Below are 19,445 nucleotides of genomic sequence, written 5' to 3' on the forward strand. Positions count from 1 at the left end.
AAGCTTCCAGATGCCTTTCGTAGTAGCTTCGAGACGGTTTCCGCAGAAGTCTCGAGACGGCTTCCGTTGAAGCCTAGAGACGGCTTCCGTAGAAACATCGAGAAGGCTTCCGTTGGAGCCTCGATGGGACTTCCGCAGATGCCTCGAGACGGCTTCCGTAGAAGACTCGAGACGGCTTTCGTAGAAGCCTCGAGATGCCTTCATTAGAAGCCTTGGGATGGCTTCCGTAGAAGCCTTAGGAAGGCTTCCGTAGAAGCCTCGGGAAGGCTTCCATAGAAGCCCCGGGACGGCTTAAGTAGAAGTCTCGGGACGTCTTCCGTAGAAGCCTCGGGACGGCTTCCGTAGAAGCCTCGGGACGGCTTCCGTAGTTGCATCGTTGGCTTCCATAGAAACCTTGGCATGGCTTACGTAGAAGCCTTAGGAAGGCTTCCGTAGAAACCTCAGGACGGCTTCCGTTGAAGCCTCAGGACAGCTTCCGCAGAAGCCTCAGGACGGCTTCCTTAGAAGCCTCAGGAAGCCTTCCGTAGAAGCCTCGGGACGGCTTCCGTAGAAGCCCCGGGATGGCTTCCGTAGATGCATCGTTGGCTTCCATAGAAACCTTGGCACGGCTTACGTAGAAGCCTCAGGAAGGCTTCCGTAGAAACCTCAGGACGGGGTCCGTAGAAGCCTCATGACAGCTTCCGTTGAAGCCTCAGGACGGCTTCCGCAGAAGCCTCAGGACGGCTTCCGCAGAAGCCTCAGGACGGCTTCCGTAGAAGCCTCGGGACGGTTTCCGTAGATGCATCGTTGGCTTCCATAGAAACCTTGGCACGGCTTACGTAGAAGCCTCAGGAAGGCTTCCGTAGAAGCCTCAGGAAGGCTTCCGTAGAAACCTCAGGACGGCTTCCGTAGAAGCCTCAGGACGGCTTCCGTAGAAGCATCAGGACGGCTTCCGTAGAAGCCTCAGGACGGCTTCCGTAGAAGCCTCAGGACGGCTTCTGTAGAAGCCTCAGGACGGCTTCTGTAGAAGCCTCAGGACGGCTTCCGTAGAAGCCTCAGGACGGCTTCCGTAGAAGCCTCAGGACGGCTTCTGTATAAGCCTCAGGACGGCTTCCGTAGAAACCTCAGGACGGCTTCCGTAGAAGCCTCAGGACGGCTTCTGTAGAAGCCTCAAGACGGCTTCCGTAGAAGCCTCAAGACGGCTTCCGTAGAAGCCTCAGGACGGCTTCCGTAGAAGCCTCAGGACGGCTTCCGTAGAAGCCACGGGACGGCTTCCGTAGAAGCCTCGGGGCGGCTTCCGTGGAAGCCTCGGGACGGCTTCCGTGGAAGCCTCGGGACGGCTTCCGTAGAAGCCTCGGGACGGTTTCCGTAGAAGCCTCGGGACGGCTTCCGTAGAAGCCTCGGGACGGTTTCCGTAGAAGACTTCCGCAGAAATCTATCGACGTTGAAACGGCTTCTGTGGAAGCCTCGAGATGGTTACCGTAAAAGCCTTGAGATGGCTATTCTATAAGAGACTTGATGGTTTGTAGAGGCATAGAGGCCTCCTTAGAAACCTCGAGACATCGTCTGTAGAAGCCTGATGGCTTCCGTGTAAACATCGTCTCGGATTCCGTAGAAGCTTTGAATAGCATTCCTTAGGGACGGCTTCCCTAGAATCATGGAACCTATAAGTGGAAGCGTAAAGACGCCTGTTGTAAAAGGCTAGCTTTAGCTTTCGCAAAACGACGGCTTCCGTAGAATCCAGAAAAAACAGCGTTTGCTTACATCTAACTTTTGGATAAGGTTTGCATAAATAAGACCGTCATTCCCAAGAAAGAACTGTCAACACTGTCGTGAAAAGGCCTTTTGCATACATTCATGCACAACTGCAGAGCACTAGGAGCAAACAAATAAAAAGGCCTTTTCAGGAATAGTTTTAGAATAGCTGATCTTGACAGTTCTTTTTTCGGTTATAATCACACATCCATGTAAGAAACTGGTGGCGCCACATGAAAAGGCCTTTTAACAGGCCTGTTATTTCCCTATCATAGTTCTCAATGATTTATAAAATCGTTTGAACCGTTTGTTTGTCTATCGAAAAGGCCTTTGCTGAATAGAGGTTACTTAGATGCCACCAAACGTTAAAAACTCGCCTACTACTGTGCTGTTTATTGATTCTCCTTCCTTTCTTCTCTCCCTCTCTTCCGCAGCGATGGGAACTGCTGGTCCTGAGCCGGCTAAAGTGGGACGTCTCCACCGTGACGCCGCTGGACTTTCTGGAACTGTTCCTGTGTCGGCTACCGATCGAGAACCGAAAGTGTCACGACATTAGCGTAGAGAAGGTGCGGAAGCACGCGCAGGCCTTCATCTCCCTAGCGGCGAGAGGTAAGTGTGTGGAAATTGGCAAACCTTCGGGGGAAACCTTTGAAACATTATTGCATAATGGACGCGTGAAACGACGCGACGCGTCGAAGGCGATGATCGCCGTTTTGAATTATTACGTGAAAACGAAGCAGGCGATGAGGAGCGACGACACAGCGCGGTTACATACGTCGTTGCCATGTCTACGGCGGCTTGCTTGAATACAAATCGTGGTAGGCTGAGGTGCGGTGGCGGTGGTGATGGCAACGGCGGCGACGCGCTTTATTGTCCAGCATAAATATTTGAGCATAGCTTTTTCGCTCTTTCGCGTCTCTAATGAGCTTCGGGATGGAGACGGGGAGCGAAGCGGGTGAAGAAGAAGACGAGGCGCAACAAAAGGTTATGAATGAAACCTGTCAGCTGAGTTGGAACCAGCAGTCGCCGCCTGCTGATTGGCTGCATTCCTCGAAGTGATCGATTTAAATATGTTAATCGTTCGATGCATTGCGAAGTGATGATCGTTCTTAGAATCCATTTGATGGGTTCATCCCCGATTACCGTCGTGATCAATTCCCACTAATTATTCCAAGCACTGTTTCCGTTAGAACCTGACTGACAGGTTGTTTACTCAAATCGGGTCTACCCCATCAGCCACTCAACAATCAACTTGTTTCATTCTCAATGAGTTGGAACTTATCAATGAACTAGTCTCGGATGACCTTGACTATCGACTAGGCAGTCGAATCTGGGCTGATTAGCATTCACAGCTGGTCGGCTTTGCGCGTGTGATCCGCTCGCTTTGGGTTCGGATATTCAAGGTCACAACACTGCCTAATACTTTGGATCGTTCTCGGTCCGCCGGCTTCCAAATCGATCTGTTTCGAGTGCAACGACTCCACAGAAGTCCCAAGCCGGTCGCTCATCCATCTCGGTGCCAAAAACTGCATCCATCATCGATCTTTTCTGGGTCCTAACGACCTGCAACTTTCTTGCACGCCAAAGTAAATCGTCCAGCAAAGGCCCAAAAGTTGCATTGTCCGACCAGTCTCGGCATTCAAACGATCCGAGAACGAAGCGTGTGAGGGCCGTGCCGCCGGTCCAAAATTATGAATAAACAAATGCACTTGGAAAAGAAATAAGAAAAATGATTTGACGAAAATGAATGATTTGCACTTGGGGTCCTCGCGGCTACCCTTTTCGTCCATGCATTCAGAAGGTGCGCGAGTCATTCGATCACCTTCTGATCGCCTGGCACCCGATTTGTTTGATTTTTTTTGAGGCCAGTCTTCGCTCTCTTCGATAATGGCGAGGATCAGAGAGGGTACAAAAGACATTCCTGAGGTTGATCGTGGTGGCGGTGGCGATCGGAGGCTGTGCACAAAAAAGATCAAATTGCAACCGCTTTGTGGGGTTTGTTGGATGCTGGACCGCACGGACCGCGGCCGTCGAAATGTGATCATCGCCAGTCCAAGACGGGTGCCGGGTCCGTGTCCGACCTTGATGGACGTATTTTGACGTGTCAATTTGTGGGATGGAGCTGGTGCGTAGTTCGTTACGGTTGGATTGACAATTTTTGGAATTTTATGAGATTAGATGCAGAGCTACTTAATAGGGAAATAGTTTTCTGAATTGTTGCCCAGTTGGGACAGTAAATTTACAATGAGTAGGGTGTCCCATCAAACAACTAGTCAAACTAAGTGTCCCTTTTTACGTGTATTTGGATAATGCAATCGTCAGTCCGTTTGGGCACCTGGAAGTGTCCCATTCGGGTGTCTCATCTAGCTAAACTGTCTCAAATAAACAAAAAGTTCGTTTGGGCACGGAATAAGTCCCTTTTGGGTGTCCCATTTTGGCAACAAGCTGTTTGAAATGGACAAGCAACTGTCCACGTGTCCCGTGTCCCATTAAATAACTGGACGAAAAATTGTCCCCTATTTTGCGTTCCATTGAAGTGTACATTGTGTCAGTGAAAAACATTCGTTGAAAGTTCGTTTTGTCACTTCCATGTTGCCCTTCGGGTGTCCCATTTGGGCAACAATTTATCTCAAATATACAAGCAACAACTTGCAATCGATTTGTTTGATTGAGAGTGTCCAAATGAGTTAGCAAAGTGTAAAATTCGGACAACGAACTGCTCTATTGATATTTATTTTGTGTGTGTGTGTGTGTCAATTGGGACAGTAGATGTCCCATTTGAGCTATTATTCTTCATGTTTTGAGTAATTCTCGATCTCGACAGCGGCAGCCATTATCAAATTTAAAATAACAAGCTTTGAGCCGTTGACTGATTTGAAACTCAACTGGAAAAGCCCTTTTTCTACACAGCAAAGCATGACGGGCTGCAATCCAATACGATAATCAAATCTCATACAAACCACCGTGACTACAATAAACCACCCATGTCTCAATCAGCGAAACAGATCGAAAGGACTCCAAGAGACTCGGCCGTATCCTCGTTTAAATCTAAAAGGGGAGACCTCACACAGGTCTCCAATGTAGAAAAAAAAATATAAAACCATCTCTTGGGTGATCGCGATCACCGATCGCCTCGGTTCGCGGTGGCAGTTTCCTGCGCTCTCGATCCTCGATCAAATTACTTACGTGGCGCACCTTTTGGGGTCGTCCGTTCGTGTGCTTCAATAGAGGAGCGCTACCAGTCGCTTTTAATTAGACGGAAATATGAGTTTGGAGATTTGACATTTTCTTTTCTGGTTCGGACACCGTACTTACAGTCGTGATCGACCTTGATCGTCAATCACTCGGCGATGATGAGCGGTGGCAACCGGTTGATTGGCTGGAAAAGCTTCGACAGTGACTCGCAAACATTAGGTTATGGATTGTCGAATTGATGTGTTTTTTTTTTGTTTTTTGCGTGAAAAGGCCTTTTAACGAACGTTAATTTGAGAAATGCGTTTTAAATTATTACTTTTTTAATGAACTTCTTAATTTAGAGAACGCATTATGAATTTTAAAACGAACCAGACGTTCGATAATTGTAAAGGCCTTTTAGCTGTTTTCATTGTTCGTTGGTGAAGCATTTTAGTTCACTTTACAGAGAAGAAAATAGTCTGATTTTGTTGATAAAGATCTTTTGAATAATTCAAAATGAGTTGAAAGGCCTTTTCGTATCAATTTCGCCAAAGAATTAGTTTTTTGAAGTTTAAAAATAGTTGCGCGGTTGGTGAAAATTAACGAAAAGGCCTTTTCAATTAATTTAAATTTCCTACAACGAAATTCAGTAGCTGCACCGACATTTCCGAAGTTCAGGTCACTTATTAGGATGCATTACCTGTCTCATTAACGCAAAAAGGCCTTTTCTAACTTGCAGATAATCTCTAGTTTAATTTTTTCTTAGATTTTATATGAATCTGCTTAAGGGGCGTATCGCAAGCAGTCGCGCAATCGTCGTCGATGATTTCCAAAAGAAAACAAATCATTTCGCAAACGAAAACTTCCTCTTCGCCATCGGACACCGATCCAGCGCCACACATTGTATTGATTTTAATTAGTTTGTTGTGTTTACGTTCGCTCGGTGCAAACGGTTTAACTGCAATGCTTTTTAACTGCAAGTCCGCTAAGTGCAACAATTTTGCAGTTATCGCACCGCTATCTGCCAAAAACGAAACGTCAAAAGAGTTGCGATGTTTTTCGGATGCACTTCAGCTGCATTGCGATGTTTCTGAGTGCATTCTGACTGCGTCCAACAGCAATTGACAACTGTTTGACCGCTGTCAGTCGTTGCAGTTAGCGAATTTCATTCGGTAACTGAAACGTAAACATGTTGCACTTATCGAACGTCTACTGTATTTAATTTAGCAATTATATTGGCTCGCTCATTGTTCTTGCTCGTAGCAGTGGACGACAAAATAAGTCGTTCCCTTGTCGGCGGCAACGCAGCGAAAAGCCCCTCCTCGCAGGAAAGCACGCCTGGCTCGACTTGAACTTGAGCCGGAATTTTTAACAAAAACAATATTTGTTTACATTTGCTCGGCTGGGCTCGGTGGGAAGCGGATCGGACGGGGATGGTGATGGTGATGCGAAGTCAAGATTTGTCATCTCGTCGGCGTGACGCGATGCGAGAGGTAATTTCACTGTTTACGCAACACTCTTCTCCTTTTCGACCGGACGTGGCCGACGCCTTAGCGCGCTGCGGTGCGCGGATCATAGTAGGCCAACCTTGAAACCACTGGATGGCCGGCCAACCCTTTGTTGGCTGTTTGCAGCATCTCAGGATGTTGATCTTTCGCGGTGGACGAGCCCGCTGCTAACGTCTTTCTTTGCAACGAAATAATATCTCGCTGCGTTGATCATCTGTTGGAAAGCGTGGGAAAGTGCGTTGCCAGATAGCTCTGTCGTTCGACGTCTTTGCGGTAGTTGTGAGGATCCTTGAAAAGGTGTATGATGCAGCACGCAAGCAGGAGAGGTGGACCACACAGTTAGTCGCAGCCAGGACACAGAAGGCGCTTTCGCAATGAATGCGGATCTGGAAGAGTGCACGACAAAGAAAGAGATGCACAAAGAGACGAACGTTTTGCAGTGACTTAATCTTGTTTGATTAATAACCGTCGAATTTGTCAGTGAACAACGCGATGGGTTCGTCGAATAAAGCCCAGGTATGGGGAGACAAGGTGATTCGTTCTGTAATATCGGCTGATTGTACCGAACCATACGAAAAGAGCTTCGAATGTTCTAAATAGGCCTCAAAAATTTTGCTAGATATCTGATGGATAGATAAAAAGTGGGGCACCCGTGATCTTAAATATTCATACAGATGGATCAACAATTTGTCCATATGTTATATGAGACACCTACTTCGAACACAGATCTGACCTCCCAACTAACATTTTTGCTGTATAAGAGCTTAAACGAGCTTTCTTCCAAAAGCGTTTGCTCTTTAAGCTCTTATGCAGCTACTTTTGTTAGTTGGGCTGTAATTGATACGGAGCTGGGACCTGCGGTGGACACCCGAATTACAGCTAAAAAGTTGTTTACAGATGGGACACCCGGTTTTCACTTGATGTTCTTACCGTTACATTACATCTCTCGAACATATCGGATCGAGTATCGGATTAGATTCCGTTGGAATTGACTATAATGAACTCATATCATCTGCAGGATGTGAAACTGAGGCAGGCGATGGGTAAGACAGCCGGACAAGGGTTGAAATATTGAGAAATTTACATCGAATGTGACATACCATGTTTCTGACATGTAGTCGTTAGTATTCTATCAGAGTCGTTGAATCAGCTATACCAAATGGTTCCTTAGAGGGTTTTTTGAACATAGTTCTTCTGCGAAACATGATGCTGAGGCAAGTCGTGGCAACCGTACGGAAGCTTGATTGAATTGATCATGAATGGGACACTCGTTGTAGGCTTCTGACGCGTAAGTCTCATTGAGGAAGGCTGGCAGTCACATATGGATTATTGGTCACCTAGAACACACACAAAGAAGCATGTTAATGTGCCATGATCGGGATACGTAATTTTACACTATGGTTCGTTACAGCCATTGAGTAAGTCAGAACTAGTGTAAAACGAAGGCTAATAATGGGACAGCCGCATTATGTTCTCATTTCACAGTGAGGCAGTTGGTGGGACGCCTTGATGCTGTCAGCTAGTTTGAGTTTATATTTCGAAATTTTACTAAATAATCGGTAGATATGGTATCAAACGTTATCATGGCTTAGAACTAGATCAATTTTACACCTGGTTGAGATAAAGGCTATGGAAAATTAAAAATTTACTACGAGTGGGACACCCGTGATTTTTTTATATTCAATTAGATATGATACGAACATAGCTACATAAAATACATTATGAACAGAGAGAGGAACGGCACTAGAATATGCTATGTGATAGTCCAATTGCAACTGAAAACTTAAAAAAAAAAATGCCACAGATGGGACACCCGGTTTCCGTTCGCTTTGAAGTCCTTACAGCTATACCATATCTCGCGAACATATCGGATTAGATCCCGTTGAAACAGACTACTATGAACACAGATCTATTACGACACCCGGTTTTAGATCATAGTCGACAGTGCTTTATCTGAGCTTTGCTCTGCAAGCTTTGCTTACTGAGGCAAGTTGTGTGGGACACCCGAACAGAAGCTTGATTCTCTGGATCACGAATGGGACACCAGCTGTAGACCTCTGAAGTGAAATGTTTTGTTGAAAACGCAGATCAATCGCCAATACTTCGCGACATAGAACACAGATAAGGGATATTAAAAAATATACTAGTCTGCAATGATTGAGACACCCGTTTTCCGAAAAGTATTCCGTTAGAGTCTTTAAGTAGATTTCAGTGTTACACTTTTAGACCTTGTATGATAAATAATGAAATATCATTTGCGAGAGTTAAGCCATATTCCTTTCATTTTCAGGATTCATATTTAGTATGGATTTGTAGCTGGAATATAAGTAGGGCGATAATTTAGCGAGACAAGTCACCAATATGTAAGTCGTTGTATGGGACGCCCATGCAGGTTATAATTAACAATCTTTTGAGTGTAGTTTTGACTTGTTATATTTTAATTGATATTGTTCCACCAAGCATTTCCTAAAATTTGAAATCTAATGCATTCGGTGAGACACTCAATAGTTGCAAAATGAGACACCCAACTCTTCATATTCTTTGGATTGGTTCTCCATGGTTTTGCTCTGTATTTATTAGAACATGTATCAATAGAAATGCAATTCTGGAAAACTCTTGATGTGAATGAGATTTGCAGACTCGGATTCGATTGCAAAATGGGACACTCGGATTCAATAACAACCTTTGTGGATTCGACAACATTTTTGACGCCTAGATCGTTGCGCAATGGGACACCCGATAGGAGCTTGATTTTTTTTTCCAAAATTTTCACCAAATTTCAAACTGAGCCTTCTCCAACTTCATCCTCTGCCAAATATCGGTAAAACCACAATCGGCAAAGTACCCATATATGCAACTCCTCAGGGCTGTCGAGCGTCCGGCCAAGATTTGCAGATCCAATTTCTGCGGGTTGTCTGCATTCCAAAGGATACGTACGTACGACCAAACCAAACTCTCGCGGTTGGTATTTGGTGGTGCGGAGGAACTCCGCCGGACCACAAAAAGAGAACTCGAAGTAAATTAAAAACCGGTCACATATTCTGACATTGGGAAGCTCTGAGAAAACTGCCACCTCCCGTCTCATCGCGCCTCGCAGTCGCAACCATCACCACCAGAAGAACAACGGCCGAGAAATTCCTTCGATCCTTTCTTCCCAAATTTGAGAATGAATCCTCTTTGGCTTTCTTTGGCTGGTCGTCGGGCCGGCCACCACTTGGTTGCACCACCGGTTTTGGATCCCGGGAGGAGCTGCGCGCGCGCGGAAAACTTCATTCATTGAATTTAAAATTTATTGCCATCTATGCACTTTTTGCTCGGGCTTCTCGCACTTTGTCTCTTTCGTCGCGGGCGGCTCCCTCTCGCCTCTCTGTCGCGCGATGATGGTGAGTTGTCATTGCATGGTACCGTTGGCGATGCGAGTTTCGGATGGTTTGATATTTTGAACGTTTCTAATGTTTATTCTGTGCTATCCTAATGCATCGAGATTTTTTTTTTAATTTTGGGTATTAAAACTATAGAAATATATAGAACATTTTCTTTATCAACCGAACTTTTTCTACTGCTCTTATTGAAAGAAAAGTAAGTTTTCGACCTTTGTTTACAAATTGAAAAACGTGTTGGACAACCGTCAGTGGCCACTGGAACCACAAGATGTGTTGGATGACCTCTGAGTGAGTTGGATTTTGTGTGACAGTGCAGAAAGACGCGTTGGACAATCGCCTGATTACGCTTTATTCCGGTTCGCGAATCATCAAAACGCATTGAACCACTTCAGAGCGGATTGAATTTTGTACAAGCGGAATCGAAAGACATGTTGGACAACCGCCAAAGTGAATTAGGTTTCTTTCAATGGATCCGAAAGATGTGTTGGACGACCGTTACAGTAAATTCGATCTGGGCACCGAAATACGTCAGTAAAACCAAAAGACGTGTTGGACAACCGTATGAACGAGGGCTCCTGCAAACCGACGCGACTATTTTACCAGCGATGCAACTTTTAATCGCAATATTTTTAGCGCTATTGATAGCATTGATTCGAATGGGACCTTCCACAATGCGAAGCGACAATGCATCGATTTTTGTTCTTGTCGCCGCTACGTCGCGGCTTTGGTCGCTACCTTATTCGCTGTATGCACCGTGTTTGACGCTGTCAAAAAGAAAGTCGCGTCGGTTTGAAGGAGCCTTAAATTGGGTTTTTATCAGTGAAACCAGAGGAACCGAAAGACGCGTTGGACGACCGTCAACAGCAGTTCGACTACTTTGTTTTTTGCTTCCACCCCTACTTTGACCCCGAACGGTGCACTCGAAAAACGCGGGCGGTCATCAGATTGTATCACGAGATTTTCGTTCCACCGCCGCCGATTCCATGGGAAGAAGCCGGTTCGAAGCTGCACTGGGCGAATTGTGTGCGAATATTCAAAACAATTACCGGGCAAAGTCCGCGGCACGACGAGGTTTGACGACCGACGACGAGTCCATTATCGACGGTACCCGAAGAGGTACGAAAACTGACATCTCTTATCGCATTCGAGGTCCCCTCGGCTTTCATAATTACTCCGGAGCAGGGGCGTACAATTTCGTTTCAATGATACACTTTCATGCAACATTTGAAAGAGTCACTTCAAGTGTTTCATACATTTTTCTAATGACTCGGTCGTTAAAAAAAACTTTTCCACTCATCGTAGCACTCGGTAGTCTCCCACCCGGTCGCATTGCTTGTGCTTCACCCGTCAGAGCATTAGTGTCTCACTGGTGCGCGCTAGTCTCTCAATGGTCACGGGCGCCGGTTAATTGGATTTAAGTGGTCGAATTCGTTATCCTCTTTCATAAAACATAATTATCATTCTATTGGCGTGCACCACTATTTAAAAATGTGGTTTAAATAGTGTTTTTAGCATGTTGAAGTATTTCAATGACTCATAAATGAAACGAAAATCCAAGTGTATCATACCATGTTTCATACACACTTGTTTCTGTAGCAGCAACGAACGAGTGTGTTGCTGGGTGAGAGATGAAGCATCACAGCAGTCCGTTCGCATGGGAAACGATTTGCTACAGTCGTCGTACGTCATGTTTTCCTTTCGAAATTGCACGACCCTGCTCCGGAGTCCGGGAGTTGTTCTTCCCGTTTCTTCGTCGATTGGACGGTCTAATGTCCTCGGCACCTCCATCCAAGGCAACATTGTATGGAATCCTCACGTACATACAATGTTGCTTGACGACGCTCGCTCATACAAGGGGCGATTGACAGTTCCGTAATTGCCCATCCACGTACCTGGCGGCCGGCCGGTTCGTTCGGAGAAATCATCAGATTACACCAATGGCGCAATGCCAAAATCGAGACAATGTACCATCAATATTTAAATTGATCTGTGCCGAGGGACGCTTTTGGCGTTTTGGTATGCGCCTGCTGTGCACCAGAAAATTAGCCGGATCATAAATTAGCCCCTCGTTTTCGTTTCCCGGCGCTGGGATCGCAGCAAGCCGAGCGTCTCTCAACAAGCTCAAGTCTCGATTATGACGGCCTACCATGATGTGGCCACAACGCCACCACTGTATGGACGGCAATTGCAATAAATTATAAAAGAAGTCCAATCGAAGAATCGGTCAGCAAACAGCTCAGCGGACGACGCACGGTCGGAGAATATCAATCTGATTTCGAGGAGCTGATAAGGGAAATTGAAATCCGAGTACCACCAGCGGACCCCGGATGAATACCACGAGTACCACCGCATCACCGTGTGCAGGCAGCAGGAAGGTTGTTGGAACAAAGTAGGCACTGCAAAACAAGGCTGTAACGGGTGCGTGCGCAAGCTGTTCAGGATATTCAACAAGAGTTCCATTGTGAGTGGGAAACGAATGGTTATGATTTGCATAATGCCGCGTGAAGGTGACATTAGTCAGGATTAACTTGTAGTCTAGTGGTCGTCCGTAATGTCATGGTTACTGGGGCTGACTGCCACTTTCTCGAAGTTTCTCCAAGTGCGTAGACCATTAGCTTGTGAAGCATACGTTACCAAGATATCGTTTTGACATTTGAGCGTTGCCGCTCCGCTCAAACGTCAAATTTTCTGTGAGTAAGCAGGCCATCATAAATTTATGCAGAAATCCTTTTACTCGTTCAATAAGAAACGTTCCTAAAGTTCACTGTATGTTAAGAGCCTCTATGACAAAAAAAATGGATTTGACGTTTGGTTCATCCTAGGTGAACACTCTTCCTCTGACCTATAGACGAGTACACCAATGAACTAAATTCATCGTGGTTCGAGAATTTTGACACTAGAGCGGGGCCGCTTCCAATCAGAAGTGAACGATTTCCAATAGACGAGTGCACCGCCCGCTGTAAGTTCACTCAGGCCGCGAATTTTGACACCACAGCGGGGTCGACTCTCAACAACTTCTACCCAGCTGAAAATTTGTCTAATTTATTGCATCTAGTTTTCGCGATGAAGTTGCAAAAATATGGGCTACTGCATTTACTATATGCATAGGCATCACTTTAAATGTAAATTCATGTAAGAAATCAAAGAAAAATATCAGCGCATTTTGATGATGCATCTCTGAGTAGAAGTTGTTGAGAGTCGACCCCGCTGTGCTGTCAAAAAATTTCAGGCTCAGTGAACTCAATGTTCATCGGTGCACTCGTCTATCCACCGATGAACCGAATTCACTCGGTCCAAGAATTTTGACACTAGAGCGGGGCCGTATCCAATCAGAATTAAAGGATTCTGATTGGAAATGGACCCGCTCTAGTGTACAAGTTTTCGGACCGAGTGAATTCAATTCATCGGTGGATGAGTCCATGGAAACGAGTTTATTTTCTGTAAATTCGGCAACGCTCAAACGTCAAATTAGTGAATTCGTGCATTACGTTTTGCAGGATTACGTCACGAAAGAACGTTCGGTTCATTTCACGCCAATGACACGCCTATCTCAATAGCATTGAGTAACAGTAGATATTTGTTGCCCATTTTCGTGTGATCTACACATTTTGGGACCCTTATAACAAAAGTCCACGGGAAGTGGTTCACCTAGGATGAACCAAACGTCAAATCCACTTTTTCCTTCCATTGAATTTTGCACGGTGACGTCACGAATGAACGTCAAATTCATTCTCTTCTCTCTCATACGAATTTTGACAGTTTCCGGTGGTTTGTTTTGATTCCCATTCGTTGTCGTTCTCTTCTCTCTCGGGGAGAGAATTGAGGTTAATTTTCTATGCAAAACTCTATTAGAGGCCCTATGAAAAGAAAAAGTAGTTTTGACATTTGGTTCATCCAACGGCGCTCCTCTAAAGAGATGTTGACAACAATGCCTGTCACTAGGTTGATTCATTCTCGTCCGTCCCCTCCTATTTCCTTGCCTATTTCCTCCCTCAAGAATTTTGACAGTTTCCGGTGGTTTGTTTTGATTCCCATTCGTTGTCGTTCTTTTCTCTCACGGCGAGAGAATAGAGGTTAACTTTCCATGAAAATCTCGATTGTGGTCCCACGGAGAAAAAAAAGCACCCAAATTTGAGTTTGTTTCACCCAACTACGGAGTTGCGTGCGGGAACCCGAATTTGAATTCTTGGAAGCGATGTTAAAGTGGGTACCTACTGGCTAAGTTTGTTTCACCCAACTGCTAGTTTAAAACACACAAATTTGAGCTCAACCCAACTAACAATAACTCATTTTACTAGCACCTTTACGACGAATTGATTCAGCATGATGCTGAATAACATTTGGATAATTTTCAGGCACAACCTTTTTTCGGGTTTTGTTCACACAAATTTGGAGAAACTATAAAGCATAGTATTGTGTACCAACTGAACTGTTTGTTGTTAATTCGCTTTACAACTATATAGTAAAGCTGTTATTCAGCTTGAGCAAAAATGAATAAAAATAAATAAAATGCAAAATTTTAATTTCCATGAGAGTTTATGAACAAATATTGTGAAATAATAACTACACACAAATTTACCTAAATCCAGATTCGAACTCGAGACCCGTCGATTGCCAGCCGCATGCCTTCCTATCTGCGCCATCCTAGAGAAGATGAATTGCAGCGCTCAAATCCAAACATAAACTTCCCATGGTTTAATAATGATCAGACTTCTATTCAGCAGTGGTAAATTAGCACAGACATTATGGTTAACGACTGAGCAACAGATTAATTCAGCTGTTGTTCAGTAAAAAAACACGTGTTTTTCATCATGTGCTCTGAGTCGAAGTATGATGTAACGAAAGCGCTTATTTGACTTGTGAAAAATACATTATACAGATAAATGTTCTAATTTTTACATGAACTTAACAAGATGCATAAAAAGGCTTGTTAAACTATGTTGAAAGGAATTACTGCGAGTCGAATAAAAATCTTATTGAACGCTTGAAAAGTGTTTTCAATTACCATTGTTAATACCAATACGAAAAGTTGAACATTGGCTACCTTTTCAATAGAAATAACATTTGTACAGTAATGTGTACAGCATAATTTTAGTTCAGCTATAATTACTATTATAAAGCAACAATTCAGCATGCATGCTTGTTTGCGGCTGGTGATTGTTAGTTGGGAATGCTGTCTACTCAATGCTGGCATCCCGCACCGAACTGTCAAACACAGAGAAACAGACGTCACACTCTCGTTGCTTCCCATCGATCACCTTTTTAACGGTTGATTCAAATAATCAGTAGTAGGTCGAATTACCACTCGCGGCGCTGGTATCGTTTTTGCTCCTGTTTGACGTTTGCTCACTACCGCCATCTAGTAGCGGCCCGGCAAAACACAGTATGTTTAGCATTGGGCGATTACTTTTTTGTGACGATGTTTTCTAATGAAATTTGTTCCAAGTGTTACATCTGTTTCTCTGTGTGTCAAAGTTGAGTTGTTTTGCTCTTCGCTCTCTGACAACAACAAAGAGAGTGAATGAAAGAGGAGTTTGGATTTGCTGTTATCCACTAATTTCCAATCGTGCAGCAAACCTGTCAAATCGACAAGGTTTCGTAACTGTGGTATGGACTTTCCAGCTCATCTATTGCTGAATCGAGTTCATTCGGCCTGTAAATTTTGACACTAGAGCCATTTAGAAACAGAAATGACTAATTCTGGTTGAAAATCACCCCGCTTTAGAGCATCCAACTCCAACAAGAGCCCCCGTATTGGATTCAGGTCCGCCATCTTGGATTTGTTTGTCATCGGCTTTTTACTTCAGATATCTTCCCCATGCCAAATTTACCTATATTGCATAGTTTTACAGTAAAAATCTCCATGAAACTGCCGCCATCTTGTTTATGTGTCCGCCATATTGGATTTTGGTCCGATGTTTTTCCAGTCATTTCTTCGAATGATTTAATTCAAAGTTGCATTCTACACTATCGACTACGAGTTGGAATACGTACGAAATTTTCTAAGGAATTGGAAAAATTGAGGTTAATCGGTAAATTTACCTTTTATTTGATTCTGTTTATAATTCCGATCTGGGTCTTTCTCCTACATTTCGTTCCACTCATTTCATCACAATTCTATTAACGTCAAAAAAAAAAATAAAGGGAATTGGGGAAAATCGTAAATGTCAGTGAGCTCTATTTGCGGTATTTTTTCATTATGGCCCCTTCTCTATCGACAGTGCTTTGTTCTAGAATTACAATTCAATTCATTCGAATTAACGAGGTAAAATCAGCAATACTTTAGATTAGTTAGCCGTTCGGTGAAACTAACTTATTTTATCCGATCTTTGGGATAAATTTACGTACACACTAAGAAAAAATCACCGACTTCGGTCATATTCGATCGAAATCTCAACCGTTAAGTTGTTTTTACCGGTAAAGTTAGCAACTTTTACTGAACTTTGTTAGAGTTTGACAGATAAACAATACCGAAATTTGAAAATTTTTCACAGAATTTCGTTAAAAACCCCTTACCGAACGCTCAGCAGTTGAGATTTCGGTAAAAATAATCGATACGCGACTAGCTGTGTTGCAGCCGCTTCTACCGGAAGTTCTAAGTTGACGCTATCTGACAATTCTTTATTACACCAACGAACCTAACCTCAAAATGACTAACAAATCACAGGTCATTTTGACAGATGTAACTTGAGCATGAAAAGGACGGCAACAAGATCGATAAAGTAGAATATGCACACTTAATTTTTAATACCGTGTTCGGTAATTTTTTGACGAAAATGGAACAGCTGAATACAGCAATAATGGATTGTTTACCTTTTGCACCCGTTCAGTAAAATCGATTACCGAAACTACTGAAATAGTTCTGCTGTTCTATTTTCGTCAAAAAAGTACCGAACAGGCAATTCAGGATTGAGTGTGTATGATTCGTCTTTTTCATGCATGTTTGTAGTCTGTCAAAATGACCTCAGAAGTGTAGAACATTTTCATGGCTGTAGTGGACATAGCGTAGTATAAAGTATTTAATAAACTGTTTTTTTGAAAAATGAAAGGAAAAATTGTTCGATCAGAAGATGCAAATTTATTTCAGTGCATTTATCAACACTAAGTCGAACACTAAGGCTGTGAACCGTTTCGCTTGTTCGTTTAACTTTTAGTTAAAATTTGACACTTCGATAGTTATTTTGAAAATAACCCAACTCGCGAGCAGGGTTAGTCTTGACAGTTCGATAGTTATTTTTTGTTCGCAATGATTTGGCTGCGTACTGTGTTTTGTTCCAAATAACTACTCGTCTGTCACATTTCAAATGGGCCACCCTCGTAGTTATTTTTTAACCATCCGATGAAAAATAACGACCAAAGTGTCAAATTTTAACTAAAAGTTAAACGAATAAGCGAAATGGTTCACACCCTAAGTCGACATAACGAATCAGTAGAATGACAGATGCGCCGATCAAGAATAGACCGACAAAGCAAGTGAAGCTTCAAGCCTGCTCGGGTTTGGTTATCTCGTTCTTCTTTAGACGGATTTGGAGACGAACGGACGCGTTCGTGCGGCACTCCGTGCCAGCGACGATTGAGCAGATTTTGGATTCAAGTTTTCGGATCTACGACAATGGCTAGCTTTGTTGGTGTAATGAAGAATAGAACCGCCAGAAAAATCAACCAGAATGAGCTCCGGAAGGCAGCAAACGTAGAAGGAACGAGCTTTTCATTCGCATTTCACCAACATCGGTTGGATTTGTATTCATAAACACAAATCCGAAAATCAAAACAATAACAAAAATAGAGATGCTAAGTTTCAACGAACAAGCAGTCGAATTAACAACGTATCCAGGTAATTTGACAGCAGTCATGGTCGAACTAACAGGGAAATACGATACATTCTACCTCGCTTCCCTCTACCAAGGTGCATAAAAATTAGGGTTAATACAGGCACTATTTTATTTTGCATTTGACAATTGAGATGTCGCAGCGCTCTGTCACAAATCTACTGGTTGAAAATATGCACCATAGAGCTTGCTGGCGTTTATTCACCTCTCTCTTTCAAGCATGCAGGCGGGATAGGATTTGTTTTCATCGGGAAACCTTTCCTGATGACAACAAATCCTATTCCGCCTGCATGTTTGAAAGAGAAAGGTGAATAAACGTCAGCAAGCTCTATTGATTTTGCTAGAACAGCTGATTTTTGTTTACCATTTTCCACCACAAACCACTATCGACATCATGGTTTTCTGGTTATGTTTATGTCGACTTGATCGACTTTAGCCCCTAAATAATGCATTGAAAAGTCGACATTCCGATGGCGATCAATGAACAACCAGTATCTTCCGCTTTTGATATCTCATATTGGTTCAACACCCTCCGAAAAATATCACTTCTTAATCCGAGAGTCTTCAACCTCACGGGCGACCGCCTGATCGCATTCATGGCGCATAAAATTGCAATATTATAAAATGACGCTCGTTTGGAGCTTTTCGGACTCTTCTGTCACCACCACCGCACCGCCGGCAGCAATTGCAATAAATTCCGAACCAGTTGCCGGAATTTTAATTAGGCTAATTAACGCAAAATCCTCACCCTCACCGCTCCGGCAGCTCGCTCATTTGGCAGCACTGGGCTACCGTGACGGTAGTGACAGCGTTGCCAACTTGAATGATTCGCTCAGATTTCTCCAGATAATTACTAATACACCTATAAGAAATCATTACATGGAATTTGTAGGGTTCTGAGCGCACGGCTCAGACTTTTTCCGTTCAAATTATCCTGGTCTGGCAACCCTGCGCTGTACTCCTCAAACCCAGGGACGCCAGGTAAATTTTCGAAAAATCCGGATGATTTGGAGAGTTTTGTCTGGAAAAGTCTGGATCGTGCGGAAAACCTTACAAATTCCGGATAAAAACTGTCAAATTCTGGAAAACAAAAGTCTGGGTCTTCCCAGACAATCTGGATCCCTGGAAGGTTGGCAACGCTGCTCAAACCAAGCCGATTGTCACTGATTGCCCTTGCTGCTGCGATGGGATGCGCAAGAAATGAAGCCATCATATCCTCGCACACACCGCATCGGGTTTTCCTCTGGATAAATGTCCTCGTTCAAGGTTAGATTCTCGTCGCGTTGCCCAAATTTGTTAATATTTTATTCAGCATCTGCCGCCATCGTCAGGATGGATTTCGGTCGGTCGGATAGTCCATCTACGCCGTAATAAAATACAGGAAACAACACGTAAATTATGTAGATTGAAGTGCGCGGCGGGTCTCACCGCGCTCCTTCTCGTCGCACTTTTGATCCTAGACCTAGAATGCCCGCTCGATTCTACCGACAACGATCGACGATCGACCCACACGCAGAATTCCGAAAGTGAAAACATTCAAATCATCTCCCTCGATGGATGGATGGATGGATGGCATCAACCAATCGAAGAAGGCGACGACGCGACGGTGGAGAGTGGAACTCCGAATTGCCGATAAGCACAACCCTCCTGTCGAATCGAAGCAACCCTGGCTGACAGCAGAGCACTTGTGTGCGCTGGTATCCAAGTGGTTGGTTGGTTGGTTGCTGGGATCGTTTCTCGAGGAAATCATTTTCGGGTCCAAATATGGATCCGGCCGACTGGAGCGAAGCAGGCTGCTGCGCCGTTTGTCGAATTCG

At 44.0% G+C, this 19,445-nt stretch overlaps 1 protein-coding gene across 1 annotated transcript in view; it reads left to right on the forward strand.

Annotated features, from left to right (window-relative positions):
* Nucleotides 1–19,445, forward strand: part of LOC109428421 (G1/S-specific cyclin-D2) — a 216,864-nt gene that overhangs the window by 87,026 nt on the left and 110,393 nt on the right. Inside the window, exon 3 of the mRNA XM_019704171.3 lies at nt 2,169–2,343. Coding sequence (XP_019559716.3) covers nt 2,169–2,343 — 175 coding nt within the window. The remainder of the gene's footprint in view (nt 1–2,168; nt 2,344–19,445) is intronic.

This window comes from Aedes albopictus, chromosome 1 (assembly GCF_035046485.1).
Source record: "Aedes albopictus strain Foshan chromosome 1, AalbF5, whole genome shotgun sequence".
NCBI lineage: Eukaryota > Metazoa > Arthropoda > Insecta > Diptera > Culicidae > Aedes > Aedes albopictus.